This window comes from Rosa rugosa, chromosome 5, assembly GCF_958449725.1.
Source record: "Rosa rugosa chromosome 5, drRosRugo1.1, whole genome shotgun sequence".
NCBI lineage: Eukaryota > Viridiplantae > Streptophyta > Magnoliopsida > Rosales > Rosaceae > Rosa > Rosa rugosa.
Genome location: NC_084824.1, coordinates 5,696,662 through 5,714,100, shown reverse-complemented (window position 1 = coordinate 5,714,100; position 17,439 = coordinate 5,696,662). Strand labels below are relative to the sequence as shown.

Sequence of the window (17,439 nt, the reverse complement as noted above, 5' to 3'; positions counted from 1 at the left end):
AATGCAAAGACAGACCATTGCCCTCTGGTTCTTTGTTTGGGTGAACAGGGATGGGGTTGGGACTGGACGAAAATGTGAGTGTCTAGAGAAGCAAAGGAGAGATCACACCTATTCATTCATTTGACACTCACCAAGGATAGGAAAATAGATTAACCAGACCCCATATTACTCCTAACAAGTTGAGACTGGATGAAAGATACCTTCTAGTGTTCTAAACCTCCTATATCTTAGGACTGACAACTTCATAATACTAAATCAGGCCATTGCACTGCATTTCGTTATCTGAAAATGAATTTTTGAAAGATGAGAGAAATTACCACAGCCAAAAGAAAAATGTACATTTCCGCAATGATGAGACCTCCTGAAGTAAAACAATCATTTTTTCACAAATGGTTTTTGGCATACAAGTAGTCTCTGGTCACTGCCATTCTGAGGGTCAATCACCCTTGCTTCCCAACGTACTTGGGTAGCAAACATGCGTGCCATCTCTATAGCTCCCACTTTATCACAGAGAACAACCCAGCCCTGCAACCGGTCATAATCCATGTCTCAAAACGGTCAATTTCATCACATAACATAAGAAAGTTACAAACTTTTACATGAGAGTATATCACAAAATCAATTTTTTGAGGCCTAGAGGGAGATCACATGCCAAGATGGCAAACAATAATGAGGGAATAATAAAGGGATTTGCAACAGTATCCAACATACATAAATAAATCTCATTAAAAATGGAAAGGGAGATAACTGACTTCTCCGTCTACGAAATAATCTTGCAGTATAACTGTAAAAGGAAGAAGCAAAAAAAATAAAAAAAACTACCTCAGGGCGCAGAATCCGGTCCATCTCCAAGAATAAGTCCATCATGCTGCACCTCTCTGAAGACAGGTGTGAGAGCAGCCCATTTGCATGCAGCAGATCATATGTTCGAGGATATGTAGGGAACGGTTCGCACCTGTACCAATAGATAGATCACTACCTCAAGAAACTTGGAGCAAATAAATACTGGATAGGAAGTGGAACAAAGTAGGATATCTAGAGCAGAAAAAAAAATTATATATATATATATACTTTTACATTCAAGTTTGTCAACCTCAGTTCCAAGTGTTCTTTTTATTTGAATGTGGATTTTCGAACAGTATGGATAAACAAACAAACAACTAGATCAATTTAGCCTGAAAGAAGCTCCTAATTTCAAATTAGCCGGCTCTCCAAAAGACCTGAAACAAATAACTTACCAGTCATGCAAAACACCAGCAAAACCTTGATCTAGTATGAGAGGAAGTGTATAGGGAGCATTAACAGGCACAACATTCATCACCCAGACTGATTTCTTTTCCTCCAGAAAAGCAGCATTTAAACCCCCATAATGAGCACTCATGTCGAGCACATTGCGTATCATGTTGAAGGGAGGTAAAGGGTCTTCATCGCCTGGTCTCTTGGGGTGGTCAGAGAAAATCAAGGGGGTAAGCAAAGACCAATAGTTCTTTAGAGCTGATCTCCAAACCTGTAAGTCTTCAAAGAAATCATCAGGCTGAACTTCTGCAAAAAAAAAAAGGGTATCAATATGCTGGCAGATAACCATGAAGTGGGAACAGAATTGAATGGTCTTAGCAGATCCAACAAACATAATGATACTAAGACATTCGGAAACAACCCCTTCCAGCGAAGAGAGACAGAGAAGTGAAGAAAAACAAATGTACGATGGAACAATACTTTCCATGAACTTCAAGCTTAGATGAGTTCCACTGGGAACTAGACCTATTTCGGATTGGAGTCCAGCGTTTGCTCATGGTCCCACTTATACATGATACTAGGGGCTTATAATATGATTGAACCTCATGCTCTTCTTGACAAAGTGGAATAGCACCCTGCTTGCTAAAATAATGAATAAGGAGAAAAGCATTAGCAAGATTGCATTCCAGTTGAAGAGAAAAATGCGAGGAGCTCTTCAACAACACTAACAATAGCCAACTCAATACCAAAGCTTTAAACAGTACTGAAATTTTAAATGTGAAACTAATGATTATTCCCAAAAGACCATAGATATTGTCACTATCCTTACCGAGATGTATAACAATTAGAATCCACAGTTTTCTGCCAGATAAAAGTTTCATATTTTTGAGCCAAAAGAGTCCAACAGATTTTCTGGGTTAATTCTTCCATTGGTGAAGAGTCTGTAGCTATGCCCTCCTTCATAGTCGATGAACTTCCATATGGCTGGCTTGTGGGTGAGGTTAAAACAAAGTAACCTCCAGGCTTGAGTACCCGGTCAACTTCTAAAAGAAACATCCCATCTGATGCATGAATTAATTTAGGTTACACAAGAGAGTAATGGTATTCAAGAACCTCTAAGCTATTAGCAGGAGATAGAGAATGACAGTCAGACTCAGAGAGGATACTCGATCCAAAAGGAAGCATATAAATGCAAAAAACCATAACTACTCCCTAACATTACCTTTTTTGTCCCAAAGAATACCACATTGAGCACAATGAACCATTTCAAATGACAGAGATGGATATGGAAGTTGTCTTGTGATGAAGTTGCCGATCATTGCTGGAAGACCTCTCTCAAGGGCCAACTGAACTTGACTGCCAGTTGCCTCATATGCCGCAATACAAATAGCCATTAACTTTAGGGATACTAAATGAGCGCCAAAGCTACCAAAACCACAACCAATATCTAGTACTGTGTGAACCTGCAGTTTAACATAAAAATAGTTAAAAAATTTATAAAGCATCTGGTATCATATTATAAGCACCTGTAGTGATAGGCCAGGCTTTATATTAATCACATTTAGGTAAAAGCATAAGCTGCATGCCCTTTCAGTTCCAACATACAACTTAATTTAGAATATAAGAAAACAATATTGGTATTAGTTCAATAAATTGTGGGCTCTTTTGAAATCCAATGGTTACATTAATTTGACTGTAATCTTACACCAGCTTGAGGAAATTCAGAGTCACTGCTCAAACCCAGCATCTCGGCAATTTGACGAGAATAATCCTTGACACCATCAAAAATCAAACCATCCTCAGAGTGGAAGGAAATTTGATTTTCTTCTAGTAACATCAACCTGCATAGTTTAGTGAGAAGTTAAAAAATGACTTTGCAGAGAAGTACAAACCAAAAGGGAGAAATAATGTCACAATTTGCATAGATGTTTTGAATGTCTGTTATACAGCTTTAACTGTGAAGCACCTTTTGGTCATGCTTCCAGATGACAGAAATTGGTCTTTGGTTATCTTCACGTTTCCACTCCATATCACGTCCCTACCAGCTGGCCACCTCAGAGGGATCTTATAGTCCTTAGGGGGGCGAACTAGACACTGTTCTCTGTCTCTTGATACTTCACAATGCCGATCAAACTCCTCCCCATCTTTATACCCGGCTAAAAGATTTGCTGAAACATTGTAACAAGGCACAGAGTGTTCTTTATCTCTGCCACAAAGGCCAAGCTCTTTTTCTCTACTACCCCCCAGTGAGAGAGACCTCAGCTCCAAATAATCAACTGCCGCTTGCTCTTTTAGCCTCCTATAGTTTGTGTAGATGTCTGGTACTGAACTAGGGGTTAAAGAATCAAATGTACTTGAAGATGATGATCCCAACACTGCAATTAGTGCAAGTACACTCAAGAGGCACAAGAGTAACCAGTTGAGTGGCGGTCTAGGGCCAAAAATGAGAGAGAGTTTACTCAACCAGGAGCTTCTCATGTCCAAAATCGTGCAACCCCGTCTTCTCAATTCCAAAATAACCCCACTAGATAACCTTCAGCTTAAATCTCCAAGAAGACCGAAAACCATCATCTATCATCACACACAAGCTTCTATATACATATCACCATGAATCCGGATAATTCCTACAAGCATTGATACTGTGATCTCCACTTCTTCCCCAACAACATATGTGAATCTTCGCTTTGTGATTGTTCATAAGTTCATCCTGAGCCAAACCCAGATAAGATCACAACTAAACACGATCCCAAACTCGATTATATAACCAAATTTCCAAACTTGAGCACCACCGATACTGCTAAATTCCCAAAGAAACAGACTTTTTTACAAGTGATCAACCAAGTCCAACCTGCAACAGAAGCCAAAGGTCCAACCAATGACAATCAATGTCCCAAATAAAAGTCAAGTCCAGATTGGTTGCACAGAAAAACAATTCTACAACTAATTCAAAGCAGATTCCAATCACAAGACTCCAAATTTCCCACTTCATTTTCCCACAGCAACCAAACACAGAATGATAAGTACAACACCAAATGCAGCACTTGACATTTTTACACACACACCAGTGAGAGACCCAAAATCCCAGATCTCAAAATGGGAAGAAAAATTTTGAACTCAGATCCAATCCAAAAGCAAACAAAATCACTATCACCCCCACAAACAAACAAAAAAGCAATAAATCCAAATTGGATTCAATTCCAGCAAACTCATCCTGAAAATAAGGGGATTAGGGTTTTGGGAAATGCTTACCTGGTACTGGGTCGTTGAAGAGTGAGATTGAAAGCCCTCAAAAACAGAGAAAGACTCTAACTTTAATGTGAGTCCAAATTTATAGGAATTCTAGTTATTGTGAGTTTTTTGTGTTTCTGTTCGTGTTCTCAGGTATATATATATATATATATATATATATATATATATATATATATATATATATATATATATGTCCCTGTTGTCGAATGGTTAATCAGATCCAGAGGCTCGCGGATTTAGACAAAAACAATCATTAAAAATTTTAATAATAGAATAACTAAAAACTCAATTAAAGGGAATCATTGTTATTTATTGTGTCTTTAACTTTAATTACTTTTGGTCTAAGCCATGACGTACGCCAACAACTAGCCTCACGATTCGGGTGTAAAAAAAAAAAAAAAAAATTTGACGGCTGTGATTTAGCCGTCATTTATATGTGATTAGCTTAACCCATCTCCAGTAATTAATTCCAAATGTGTACCATTTCAAGGATGTCATTGTCAAAAGGTTGAGACTTTCTTCTATTGCATGCATTCTCTGTTATAATGTGGTTGGACCAACCCAGAATTAACAGAAATTAAAAACAATGAATTGGGTTGGTCTCAGCTGGTAGCTTCTAGCTTACCTTGAACCTCAAGATTGAAACTTTACCATCATATATTTCTTTTTCTTTAATACATGGGGATTAATGATGATCCTGATTAGGAAATTATTAGTTAACAGTTACTTTGCCAACTCTGCAGCTCCAGAGTAGGGCTGATAGAATATGAGCTGTGCCAATCATAGCCATAGCTTAAGGCTTTATGTCTGGGCTTGATTGGTGGTCAAGATTCCTGTGCTGACCATGGGGAAAAGATGCCTCTCTTTTAATAGAAGATGGCATTAAATCCCCGGCTTTTTAAAGGTTTAATCAGCAACCACATGAACTAAACAAAATCTATCTGTTCATGTACAAAGGGTTTATAAATTCAAAATTCAGGACGATGCCATCAAATTGTTAAGTAAGAAAACCCAACAAAGAATTCTAAGAGAGAAAAAAAAAAAAATACATGTAAGAATGGTAGTACAGTGATAAGCACGAGACATTTGTATAATGCTAGGCAAAACGCAGCGGCAATTCCCCATCAATGCAGGAATGGTTCATCCATGTTTTATCAGCACAAGAATCTGGCGCAACCTAGACCGCTATCAAAAACTTTAAGGCACGTGCCAAAGACTATAACATTGACCTTGTTTATCTCGCTCACGCATTTGCCAGTTCCCTGTTCAAGTAATCAACAAACATCCTCTTTGCACTGTCTGCATCAGAAGGTGGCGGTCGCCCACTTAAACTCGTTTGCCCTGTCAATTTTATGAAAGTTCGCCGCAAGCTTCGAAGCTCTGGAAGCCCTATTGGTCTAGAAATATTGATAGGTGGTAACCCCTGACCAACAGAAACTCCATTTAAAGGTCCTCCAAGTGCCTGTGATTGTGCTTCCACAATTGCACTGGACACCTCCTGTGTAGCTCGGTCCAACTCATACAGAGAGTTTGCCTCGGAAAACCGTGCGCTCTGTGTTGCAATAGTTGGCTGCAAAGTTTTAACATCCCGTGTCTTTGAGTCCACCTTCTTTGTCAGATACGAAATCGCATCTAGAATGGCAGCAGAAGATCCTACTATACCTTCTCTATGTGGCCACAACTCAAACAAAGGCGAATCCCACCGATTTCTTCTATCTGGTGTCTCAAATCTCCTTACCAAATCTTCAAAAATCTTATCATCATAAGCATCTTCTCCCTTCTCCCTGCGCTCCTCATTCCATTTTCTACAATGGGTTTCATCAGCATCACAATATACCACACAATACCTTATTCCTGCAGCACGAGCCAAACACCACAGCTCGTACCTATAACCCTTGATGCTATTCAAAGAATCTACTATTATGATACTGTCTCTTGACACCGATCTATCAACTTCAGATCTCAGCACCCCTCTTAAATTCTTCTCCGCAGGCATATTGGCATAGCTCTGATTGCGGTCAAGATGAAAGGAAGTTTCATCAATAACCCTAACTGTATGATTCGACCCGGATTCTTTGAGAGCCTCAGCTAGGCAGACGGCAGCCATTGACTTCCCACTGCAGGGTTGCCCACAAATCACAACTAATGCCATCGCAAGGAAAAAACCGGCTTCTTTAAGAGAATGAGTCCGACAACGTCCAACCCAAAATCAATGCCAACTTCTTCTGATTCAGTAGTGATACTACAGTAGCTGCTAGTATACATAGACATTAGACAGTGTAACCCATCAGCATAAAGACACAGTTTTTAGTGACTATAAGGGTGTATATGAACTTGTTATATTAAATCCCCAATCAAATTCCTAGTCTAAATATCAAAACTACAAATCAAATCTGAATAGGTGTCAATCATAATCAAATCAAAAAGATTAACATTTGTAGTGAAAACCAAATGTAGAGGCTTTCATTCTGCAATCTCACAAAAGATGGATTTTTTCAACTGAGAATCTTCAATATTACTGATTTGAGAACCCTAATTAGTGATTAGAGCAATCATATAGGAACTCCGAGAAACTAGAGAACGATTAAATTAACAGAATCAAACTCAGAATCAGAAATTGGTTAATGAAATTTGAATGCATAAGTAGTGAAATTGAAGATAATGAAGCAGGCGAAGCCTGAGACGAACCTGTTTTGGGTGGTTTTAGCTGAAACTGGGAGAAGCTCCAAGATCCCAAGATTGATACTTTGCTTTGAAATTGGGGAGACTGAGAGGTTTTGCTGAAGGAGAAAGAGGGAAAAGGGTTTCAGGCTACTTGAAACGACGTCGGGCCTTTAAAGAGAAATCCCTTATTGGCAATTCGTGAAAGCTCTTTCTTTCTTTTTCTTTAAGAATAAATGAAAGTTCTTTGTTATAGTTGTAAAAAATGAGAAACAGAAAAAGAAGTAAAATATAAAGAAGAGAGACTTCACCAAGTTTTTCAGGATGTTGGAATTTCAAAACAAGAGATTTTTTTATTGGAAAAGATTAAAATCGAGTTTTTTTTTTTTCAGTCTAATTTGTGCAAATAATTTTGACGTGTTCGATATACTAACTCATTTTATATATAGTGTTTTTAATGTATGACACATTAAATATAAATAAAAACATACGATATATTAACTCATTTTATATTCAGTGTTCTTAGTGTGTGACGCATGAAATATAAACAAGAACATACATAACTTGTTCAGCACAATATTAAAGATGAGGAACTTCATTATGTCATTTGATCGAGCAACCTTGACAACAACAATTCTATTTTATTGCTCATTCAAAATACAAATAAAGTAGAGTAATGAGCTGATATCAAAACCTTACAACAAGAGAGTGACGAGAAAGTACGTCTTTGGGATCAGTCCAAGTAACGAGGGAGTAGTGGAGGGTGGGGGAATATGGCTAGAGCCTAGAGCCCTAGAGAAGGAGGAAAAAACAAACAAACAAACTAGGAGTTATTTTAATATAAAGTGAAATACATTTGAGAAATATCAGTATCAACTTATTATGATAATAATTGTAGCCAAAAACTTATTATTTATGATAATAATTATAAAAATGACTCAACACGAAATAACTCGATAAAAACTCTATCGAGAATCAGAAAACTGAAAACCATACCCGAACCCAAATTTGTTCTCCTCCTCCACCCAAATAGCTCAAATTTTGGAACGTGCCGTTTCAGTTTGCCCCCGCTCCTTTTACTTGAGCATCAAGACGGGACACAATTAATGCAAGATATTGCGGTCGATTCTTGTTTGCTCAAAAGAACAACCTAGACATACACAAGATCAGTTTCAACCGCCATACGTCTCAGCCCCCGGTGAGTTTCTTCATTCCACGATCATCGTGTTTTGTCTTCCTCCTCTCTGTCTCTTAGATTTGAACTTAATTGGATCTGATACATATAGTTTATGGATCTGAGTAACTGGTCGTGTATATACAGGTCGGTGTACAAAGGTAATGTTTGAATCTAATTAGTCTGTAATAGAAGCCTGGATCCGCAAGGCTCTGATATATATAATCCAGAACCATAAGAAGTTGTAGAATATAACTTAATTGTTCCTGCTAATCGTACAAAGCCTTCGTTCTCCCATTAATTTTGGGTTCATTTATATATATATAGATATGTAATTACATACCTAGAAGGTGACTCTAACGAAGGTGCATGAAGAAGCGTTGTATGACTCTCTTTTCTTTGCCTCTTCTATTTCTATATATGCAGGCCTGCAACATCATCAGACTCTCCACAAAGTCGGTCACAAAGGAAGAAATTAACGTACACTTTATCTCATAAACTCATTTAAAAGTCTTTACGTGGCCAAATGTTGAGTTGGGTTTTCATCATTGTGTTCATGGCATTCTCTCCCTCGGCTTCCAAGAAGAAAGGAGACTTCGATCTGTTGAAGTGTTCAAAAGTTGATGTTGGGAAGAAAGAAAACGAGCTGAAGTTACCTACAGGCTATAGGTTTTCTCCGGACGATGATGAGTTAGTTCTGTTTTACTTGGTTAACAAAATTCTAGGTCGAACACTACCCATAACTGATGTTATCAAAGAGATCGATTTATATGAGAATGATCCGGATCAGCTGCCTCTAGGTAAATGATTTTCAAGCAACTGTCTGTATCGTACTGATTTTTGAAGTAACTGATCTTTTCGTTTGAAACAAAACTGTTCAATTTAATACTCGTAGCTATGAACTTTTTAATGTGGCCGGCCAGATTGTTCTTTTTTGGTCACTGCCTAGTAATTTGATACCTATTTGAATCGCAGATGATTACAGACATGGTACCAAGTGCAACGAAGCCTATTATTTCACCAATGTTGAACAAATTTACAGTAGCGAAGGGAAGGTCACCAAGAGAACCACAAAGGGTGGTTACTGGAAGGTAACTAGTGAGGGAAAACAGGTTATATATGGAGACGACAAAGTAGTTGTTGGGTTTAAAACCTCTATGTTATTCAATAAAGGACATGTTCCAGCACCGAAAGGGAGCATAAGTTCCTTTGTCATGCATGAGTACAGAGTTAATCCCAGCATAGTTCCTGTTGATGTGCTTAATGACAGCATAAGGGCAAAGGTTAGCGCAACAAACTGCGTATATTTTCAACTGTGAATGTCTAATTTGTTTGGTTGGTAAGAACCTATTTTCTTTGTTACAGATTGAGAGATTTGTGGTATGCAAAATTGTAAGCAAAGAGGCTAGTCCTGCATATAAACTTCCGCCAGAACTGCTTAGCCATGGAGAAGATGCAAAATCAAATTGATATGGCAGAATTAGTGCATGCTGGCTTTATATTAGGACCAATTTTGGCACAGTTAGTCCTGGTTTTAAGTTTCTGAGTCTTGATGTAAAGCAAGTTGCTTAGTCTTTTTCGATAGACAGAAAAATAAATGAGTCCTCCATATACTATATACTTTCATCACCATACACATACATATGGATTGAGCGGACCAAGTTTCAATTGAAATACTTGATTTTGCACTGCAGTCAAAATTTGGAATCAACACAGCCTCCATTCAACCAAGTCACCATTGATAGTTTATTTGTAACCTCAAGCAGAAAGTATCAATTTGCAATTGTGAATTGAAAATCAACAAACTATGCATGCTCTAAACGACTCAGTAAGAATATTCTCATTTAGATCATGCCCTGCAGGTCAAAAAGCAAAGGAACATATCAATAAACTAAAATGAAGCTGTTTGTGGAAACTTAGCGTGAGCGGAGAGCAGAGCTCTTTTACCTATAAACACTATCTTGTTCATCTGATTTTCTTCCTTTCGCCAATCACGAGTTGGCACAATCTCATATATTTCCCTCACTGCCTGCCAAACATTGATGAAAAAACAGGCACAGGTTTAAGTGAATGATCTTCCAAAAAAAGACTAAACAAATAGAATTAGTGTCTAAGGTGTCGATAATTAGAGACAGCATATAGCCTAGATGTGTCCCTCGTGGCATAACTGTTATCAAAACTCAGGTCAAGAGATTTGGGCACCTTGCTATTGATTGGTCTTATCATGCCATAATGATTCAACCTCTTAACATGCTTCTTCAAAGTCATTCAAAGGCAAGTAATTATGTTTTCTATGGACTATCATCACTCTTGATCAGTCAAAAACTTTGGAGGCACCCAACTAGAGCATTAAGTGCTCTACCCCTAGAATATTGCAGCATAAGTTATAACATTAAACAATACCTGCAAAGTATGTAATTGGTTTGAACTATGAACACTCAAAACCCCTTTGCAGCGATACACATCCATGCCATATTTCTTTTCCCAAAGAATCTCCTCGAGCCATAAGCGGACCTTGAGAAACAAGATCATCAGACATAATAGGCTGACATATAGGATTATCAAAAAGCTACAGCAATGAGACATTATAGACAGCTTTTGTAATGTGCATTTGCGTCTCGTATGTATAAGGTAAGTGACGCATTTCTTAGATATGCCATCCACTTTTACAGTTTTAGCCGCTGAAATCCATATGTGATACTGTTGGTTCTGTCTGCCTAGTGTAGCCTTACTTTATGCACAACTGATCTCAATAACTTATGAAATACACTTTTTCAGGTAAATGCATATTCAACTAGCAATGATGTCTACACTTCTAGATGTGATGAATGGTAACCTTTCTGAAAAGTTGTTAATACAGGACCAACTAGTTAATAGAAATTTATTTCATACAATTCATATTATAACTGTTTACCTTTTCAAGATCAATCTTCTGTTGCTCACTAATGCATAAGGTTCGCACACCACTATCATGGAGATCCAGTGTAGATAAAGTACGACTTTCTTCCAATAATGATTCTAAATGAACAGCATGCTGAAAAGGAAAAAGTTGACTATTGTTATTAAATTAGATCTCAGCATGAACTAAACCAATAATAAACAGAGAGAGAGATATGCCTCACTAACCATAGCATCATAGGCCCGACAGTCCAATATCTTAGACAAGTCGACTTGACAACGAACAGAATGGATGATACAAGCAAGCGAATTAATACTATGTATCTCCTTCTCGAGTTCCTCCAGATAATCTTTAGAACCCTCTGGAGAAACCAAATCAACCTTGTTAAGTATTACAACATCCTACAACAAACAGCCAAACTCATAAGATATGAAGTACAAGAGCTCAACAGTACAGCATGGTTAATAGGCAAAATGGACAGGACATATACACACCAATGCAGATAAAATGATAAAGGTAAAACTACTTTAATTTTCATTATAAGTAAGTCATGAGTAAAATAACGTGACAATACCGCAAATGCAATCTGCAGATATGCTTCAGGAAATGAGGATGAACTTTTATTCTCGCTCAGCTGAAAACGGAGGTTCTTGGCATCCACAACCTGTAAATACATTGGGGTAACTTAGTAACAAATTAAAGAAAAAAATCGAACCACTCTAAAGAAAAGACAGAAATACTAGCTCAGTTCTTATGCAATACATGAAACAGTAGAAACCAACAGTACATAACTAACGTATCATGGGTACTAACACTTGATACTGCCAAGTAAGCATTTAGCAAGACAGGTTCTTAAATTCAAATGGTACTGTGAATATATAGCTCCAAACTAATAACCAATTGTTACAACTTCAATTTCATGATGCATCCCAAAAGGCCATAACAAACTTGAATAGCAACATACTATCAAACACCAAGCATCAATTAGATAAACAAGTAGCACATTGAATTCCAACATCAATTCAAAATCTCAGTACTCACAGTGATAATCGAATCGAGCTTGACAGTCGATTCCAACTGATCATCCAACCACAGAACCGAAGCAAGTGGAGCAGGGTTAGCCAACCCAGTAGTCTCCAACAATATATGATCAAGTCTACAACCAAACAATCCGCATATCATCATCATCACCATAATAAACACTTTCAAACAAAAACCCAAAAATCCATTATAAGCCTCAAACCTTTCTTTTCTCTGCACAAGTTGCTCTAGTGCTTGCACCAAGCTGTGCTTCACAGTGCAACATATACACCCATTTGCCAACTCAACCCACTCTTCCACAAGAGCACCACCATCTCCTTCGTTTATCATTGCCCTCTCAACCCCAATTTCCTCACCAAACTCGTTTAATATCACAGCAATTTTCTTCCCATGTTGGGTGTTTAATATATGATTAACCAGCTGAGTACCAAAACCAATAAAGCAAAGCATAATCAAAGCTCTTATCTTTCTCTAAAAAGAAGATAAATTTGAATAAAAGATTTGAGCTTTACAAAGAAACTGAGCTTACAGTGGATTTGCCTGAACCAAGATAACCAGTGATGACGGTGACGCCGACGGGAGCGTCGACGTCATCGGGTCCACTTGAAAAGGGTTGGTCGATTTCAACGGCGAGAGGTGCTTCTTCTTCGTCCTCCATTTTTGTGAGAGCTGCAAGGAATTTACGACCGGGGGTTTAAAGGTTTTAGTTTTACCTTAATAGATAGAGAGAACGGCACCCTACAAAATAAGAGTAAAATGGGTACCCGAACTATCGCTAAATGCATTTTTTGATACCTACAAATTTTCAGAGAGTGTATCTCTCCGTTAGCTCTTTTACTTCCGTCAATTATTCCGTTAAAGTAGAGATAAAATCGTAAAATCCTATTTTTTTTTTACAAATCTTTTATAAAACTAAATTAAACTTGGTTAAAAAAAAAAAAAAGCTAGAATTGAATTTAATTAGTGAATATCTACATTTACTTACTACTTCCATTGGTTAATCCTATTAATTGTTTGAGAAAAAATTATCTCATTAGTTGACCAAATGAATATGTATTAAATTTTTATAAAAAAATAACTAAACACAAACAAAATACTTAAATTAATTACCCCAAGTAACCCGAGAATAGTGAAGAACGGATTGGGTATTATTTTTATTTTTTTATGTGTCAAATTACTTTTTAATTATAGACCTTCAATACTATAATTCTATATATGAATGAAAAGACCATTTTACCCTTGTTATTTTACTCACATGAGTCTCACATGGCCGCCACGTAGGTTTTTTTAACGGAATAATGGACAGAAGTACTATAAAGGCTAACGGAGGAATAGTGCAGGTACCATTAGACTCTCTAAAAATTTATATGTATCAAAAAGTGCATTTCGTGATAATTCGGGTACCATTTGAGGATTTTACCCAAAAAATAACGGTGAAAAAAGTATAGAGTAAAATTCAGATTTGATATTTGCTTGGAAAATTTTGAAAAATGACTTATTTTCAGCTCAGCCTCTGAGGGGAAACATTATATTTTTGTGAGTCGTTTAAATAGAAAATATGATATGCCATATAACATCTTAATTAATATTTAATACAATGAAACATTATATTTGTTATATATCGTTTCATTTAGATGTTATATCGTATTTTGTATTATATTAAGACAGTGGAGACAAGGAAGTGGGTTATGTGCTGATGCTTTAGCCAAATGGGTAATTTTAAACTTCCTGTTTGGATTAGATAGTTGCTTAATGCTGATGTCGCAAATTTTCATATGGTTATCTTTTTTCAACTTTGACGATTGTAGACAATGCTTGGCCTAGAACCATAGACAATGCTTGGCCTAGAACCAAATCCAGAGTGGATGATGGAGATGATGTGAGATGCTCATCTATATTTTGGAAAAACCGAAAAACACATCAATACATTGTATTGCTTCAAAATTCAAATCTTCTTCCTTAAACTTGCTCACCATCAAAGTTGTTAAAGATTCCAAAACTTGTGCTGACGAAGTGATGAGCAATCCTAATTAAAAGCTTGGAGAATATACTAGTTACATCATTAGAAAACAAGATGCAAAGTGAATTGAACAGAATTGAAGCCCATAACATTCTTGTTTTAAATTAGGATATCCATTCTGTATTTATTATAAAATCACATTTCATTGACTCCATATAAGTACATGCTTTGAACTTAATGGAGCCAATTAATAATTTGAAGGACATGAGTAGGAGCCGTATATATGTGTTGTCCTTCTGTCCTTCCTTAATCAACTTTGCTACGGTTATGGTTGCTTCTTGAACAATTATCCAGCAGTTTCTAGCATTTCTGACGCAGTCGGAATGATCGGATTGATAAACTAGGTTTACCAGCAATAAACCTAAGCAAAGATTCTGGAGTCCACCAGAGATAAAAAGAGAATACTCTCAAATTTTATTGATAAAAGATAATAGATAGGTTATGCAGCCGCTTGCGGCTGTATAAATAAGATAAAAGTAACCCTAGGGCGACTAACAATGAAACCCTAAAGCCCATGGGTAAAAAGAAAACAACCAAAAAATAATTAGGAAAACCAAAAAGCCGAAAATTAGAAAAATGCAGTTTTGAGGCCCTAAACGATCCCAAAAGCCCGAAAAATGCTACAGCTCATGGCAAAGCAATGAGTCTTGCTCGTGGCGCGATTCCCTTTCCGGAAAGGTAAGGTACGTCCCAATCGGACTCCGAGCTGTTTCGCGTCTACTAGTCACTTTTCGTTTTCCTCCTTTAGCACGATCCAATTGTTCTTCAAATTGGGCTGCCACCCATTCTGCATCAGTCTCCTCCACCTCCGAAGAACTCGACCCCGAGTTCTCATCTGGATAAAGGACCTCATCTTCACGAAACTCATGCATGTCAGCCACATTAAATGTGTTAGAGATACTCATGGAATCAGGAAGGGCAACAACATAAGCATTGTCGTTGATCTTCCGCAGCACCTTAAAAGGACCATATTTTCTGGGCTTCAGCTTGTTATAGGTACCAACAGGAAATCTCTCCTTCCTCAGAAACACCATCACGTCATCACCCTCTTGGAACATTTTTACTCTGCGATGTTTATCAGCTGCAGCTTTATACTTAGCATTAGTTGCTTCCAGCTTAGCCCTAACTTCGTCTCGAACCGCCTGCACATCTCTAGCCATGCCCTCAGCAGCAACACTAACACCAGGAGCCTTAGGAAGCTTCACCAAGTCAACCACATGTCGAGGAACAGCAGTATAAACTAAGGAGAATGGTGACTTCCCTGTTGCACTATGCACAGCACTGTTATAAGCAAACTCCACCTGTGGCAAAGCATAATCCCACTGTTTGGGTCGATCTCCACAAACACTTCGGACCATGTTACCCAAAGTTCTGTTAGTAACCTCTGTCTGTCCATCAGTTTGAGGATGAGCTGTGCTGCTACGGTTCAAAGCTGTACCAAACATCCTCCATAAGGTAATCCAGAAGTGGCTAAGGAACTTTGTGTCTCTATAAGAAGTAATGGATTTGGGTACTCCATGCAAACGAACCACCTCCCTGAAGAACAGTTTGGCGATATTAGAAGCATCAGCAGTCTTCTTACATGCAATGAAATGCGCCATCTTGGAGAACCTGTCAACTACCACAAACACTGAATCCACACCCCTTTGGGTACGGGGTAATCCCAACACAAAATCCATAGCAAGATCCTGCCAAATATCTTCAGGAACAGGTAAAGGTAGATAAAGACCTGTGTTTTGGGACTGACCCTTAGAAACCTGGCAGGTGTAGCACTTTCTCACGATAGTTCCTGCATCTTTTTTCAACTGTGGCCAGAAATACCTCTCCTCAAGGCTGGCAATAGTTTTGTCTCGGCCCAAGTGCCCACTCAATCCCCCTCCATGCATATCTCTGATCAGTTTCTCCCTCAATGAAGAACTAGGGATACATAGCCGGTTGCCCTTGAATAGATATCCTTCATTCTCATAAAAATCTGCAACTGCATTATTGTTGCTGCACTTGGCCCAAATCTCCTTGAAATCAACATCTTCCTCATACAACTCCTTCAAGAGATCAAACCCCACAATCTCCTGAGCTAAAGTGACCAGCAAGGAAGCCCTCCTACTCAAAGCATCTGCAACCCGGTTAAGAGTACCAGATTTATGCTGAATCACAAAAGGAAATTTGTGCAGAAAACTTACCCACCTTGCATGCATCTTATTCACAGTTTTCTGGCTATTAAGGTACTTCAAGGCCTGATGATCAGTGAACAGTACAAACTCCCTCTGAATCAGGTAGTGCTCCCATTGCCTCAATGCCCGGAACACTGCATAGAATTCTTGGTCATAAGTACTCCACTTCTGACGAGCTTCATTCAGCTTTTCACTAAAGAATGCTACTGGTTTCTTCTCTTGTGACAACACAGCACCTACCCCCACGCCACTAGCATCACATTCAACCTCAAATACCTTGTCAAAATTAGGAAGAGCAAGAACTGGTGCAGTACAAAGTTTCTCCTTGATTAGGGCAAAACTTTTCTCTTGTTCCTCTCCCCATTGGAATTTGCCTTTCTTCAAACATTCAGTAATAGGGGCAGTAATGGTACTGAAATTTTTCACAAACCTCCTGTAGAAAGTAGCTAAACCATGAAAGCTCCGCACCTCAGAAACTGTTTTTGGAGCTGGCCATTCTCTTATTGCTCGCACTTTCTCTTCATCAACTTGAATGCCTTCTTCTCCGACCACAAATCCTAAAAATAACAGTTTGTTGGCACAGAAAGTACACTTCTTCAGGTTAATGTACAGTTTATTTTCCTGTAAAGCTCCCAAAACCTGTCTCAAATGTACCAGATGTTCTTCTTTGGTCCTGCTATAGATTAATATATCATCAAAATAGACCACGACAAAGGAACCCATAAAAGGACGAAGAACCTGGTTCATAAGCCTCATAAAAGTGGTGGGTGCATTAGACAACCCGAATGGCATAACCAGCCATTCGAACAAACCATCCTTGCTCTTAAAAGCTGTCTTCCACTCATCTCCTGGCTTGATTCGAATCTGGTGGTAACCACTTCGAAGATCTATCTTGGTAAACACTTTGGAGCCCTCCAGTTCATCAAGCATGTCTTCCAAACGAGGGATGGGGAACCTGTACTTCACAGTTATCTTATTTATGGCCCTG

At 38.1% G+C, this 17,439-nt stretch overlaps 4 protein-coding genes across 6 annotated transcripts; 1 reads left to right on the top strand and 3 right to left on the bottom strand.

Moving 5' to 3' along the window:
• Positions 1-42: 42 nt before the first annotated feature.
• On the bottom strand, positions 43-4,638 carry LOC133710160 (probable methyltransferase PMT5). 2 transcript variants are annotated; one of them, XM_062136167.1, is made up of 9 exons: positions 4,486-4,638; positions 3,203-4,084; positions 2,942-3,077; positions 2,459-2,699; positions 2,066-2,297; positions 1,720-1,878; positions 1,239-1,541; positions 823-955; positions 43-525 (listed from the first exon to the last, which is right to left on the bottom strand). In XM_062136167.1, exons 2-9 carry the CDS (start codon positions 3,712-3,714, stop codon positions 376-378), a joined length of 1,866 nt encoding a protein of 621 aa, XP_061992151.1. In that variant the 5' UTR covers positions 3,715-4,084; positions 4,486-4,638; the 3' UTR covers positions 43-375. The 2 variants fall into 2 exon arrangements, with proteins under 2 accessions (XP_061992151.1, XP_061992152.1); XM_062136168.1 differs by lacking the exon at positions 4,486-4,638 and having other exon boundaries at positions 1,239-1,543; positions 1,722-1,878; positions 3,203-3,764.
• A 791-nt stretch (positions 4,639-5,429) lies between these two features.
• LOC133709457 (protein KTI12 homolog) lies at positions 5,430-7,334 on the bottom strand. Of its 2 annotated transcripts, none has more exons than XM_062135205.1 (2): positions 7,174-7,334; positions 5,430-6,736 (listed from the first exon to the last, which is right to left on the bottom strand). In XM_062135205.1, the coding sequence occupies exon 2, from the start codon at positions 6,635-6,637 to the stop codon at positions 5,729-5,731; it is 909 nt and encodes a 302-aa protein (XP_061991189.1). In that variant the 5' UTR covers positions 6,638-6,736; positions 7,174-7,334; the 3' UTR covers positions 5,430-5,728. The 2 variants fall into 2 exon arrangements, with proteins under 2 accessions (XP_061991189.1, XP_061991190.1); XM_062135206.1 differs by having other exon boundaries at positions 5,430-6,739; positions 7,174-7,331.
• Positions 7,335-8,094: 760 nt separating this feature from the next.
• Positions 8,095-9,938, top strand: LOC133712107 (NAC domain-containing protein 41-like). Its single transcript, XM_062138189.1, has 4 exons — positions 8,095-8,344; positions 8,747-9,120; positions 9,296-9,603; positions 9,686-9,938. Exons 2-4 carry the CDS (start codon positions 8,847-8,849, stop codon positions 9,788-9,790), a joined length of 687 nt encoding a protein of 228 aa, XP_061994173.1. The 5' UTR covers positions 8,095-8,344; positions 8,747-8,846; the 3' UTR covers positions 9,791-9,938.
• On the bottom strand, positions 9,905-12,993 carry LOC133712106 (uncharacterized). The gene is made up of 9 exons (XM_062138188.1): positions 12,790-12,993; positions 12,463-12,680; positions 12,261-12,375; positions 11,794-11,883; positions 11,447-11,620; positions 11,235-11,354; positions 10,724-10,834; positions 10,268-10,349; positions 9,905-10,176 (listed from the first exon to the last, which is right to left on the bottom strand). Exons 1-9 carry the CDS (start codon positions 12,916-12,918, stop codon positions 10,118-10,120), a joined length of 1,098 nt encoding a protein of 365 aa, XP_061994172.1. The 5' UTR covers positions 12,919-12,993; the 3' UTR covers positions 9,905-10,117.
• Between the last annotated feature and the right edge of the window lie 4,446 nt (positions 12,994-17,439).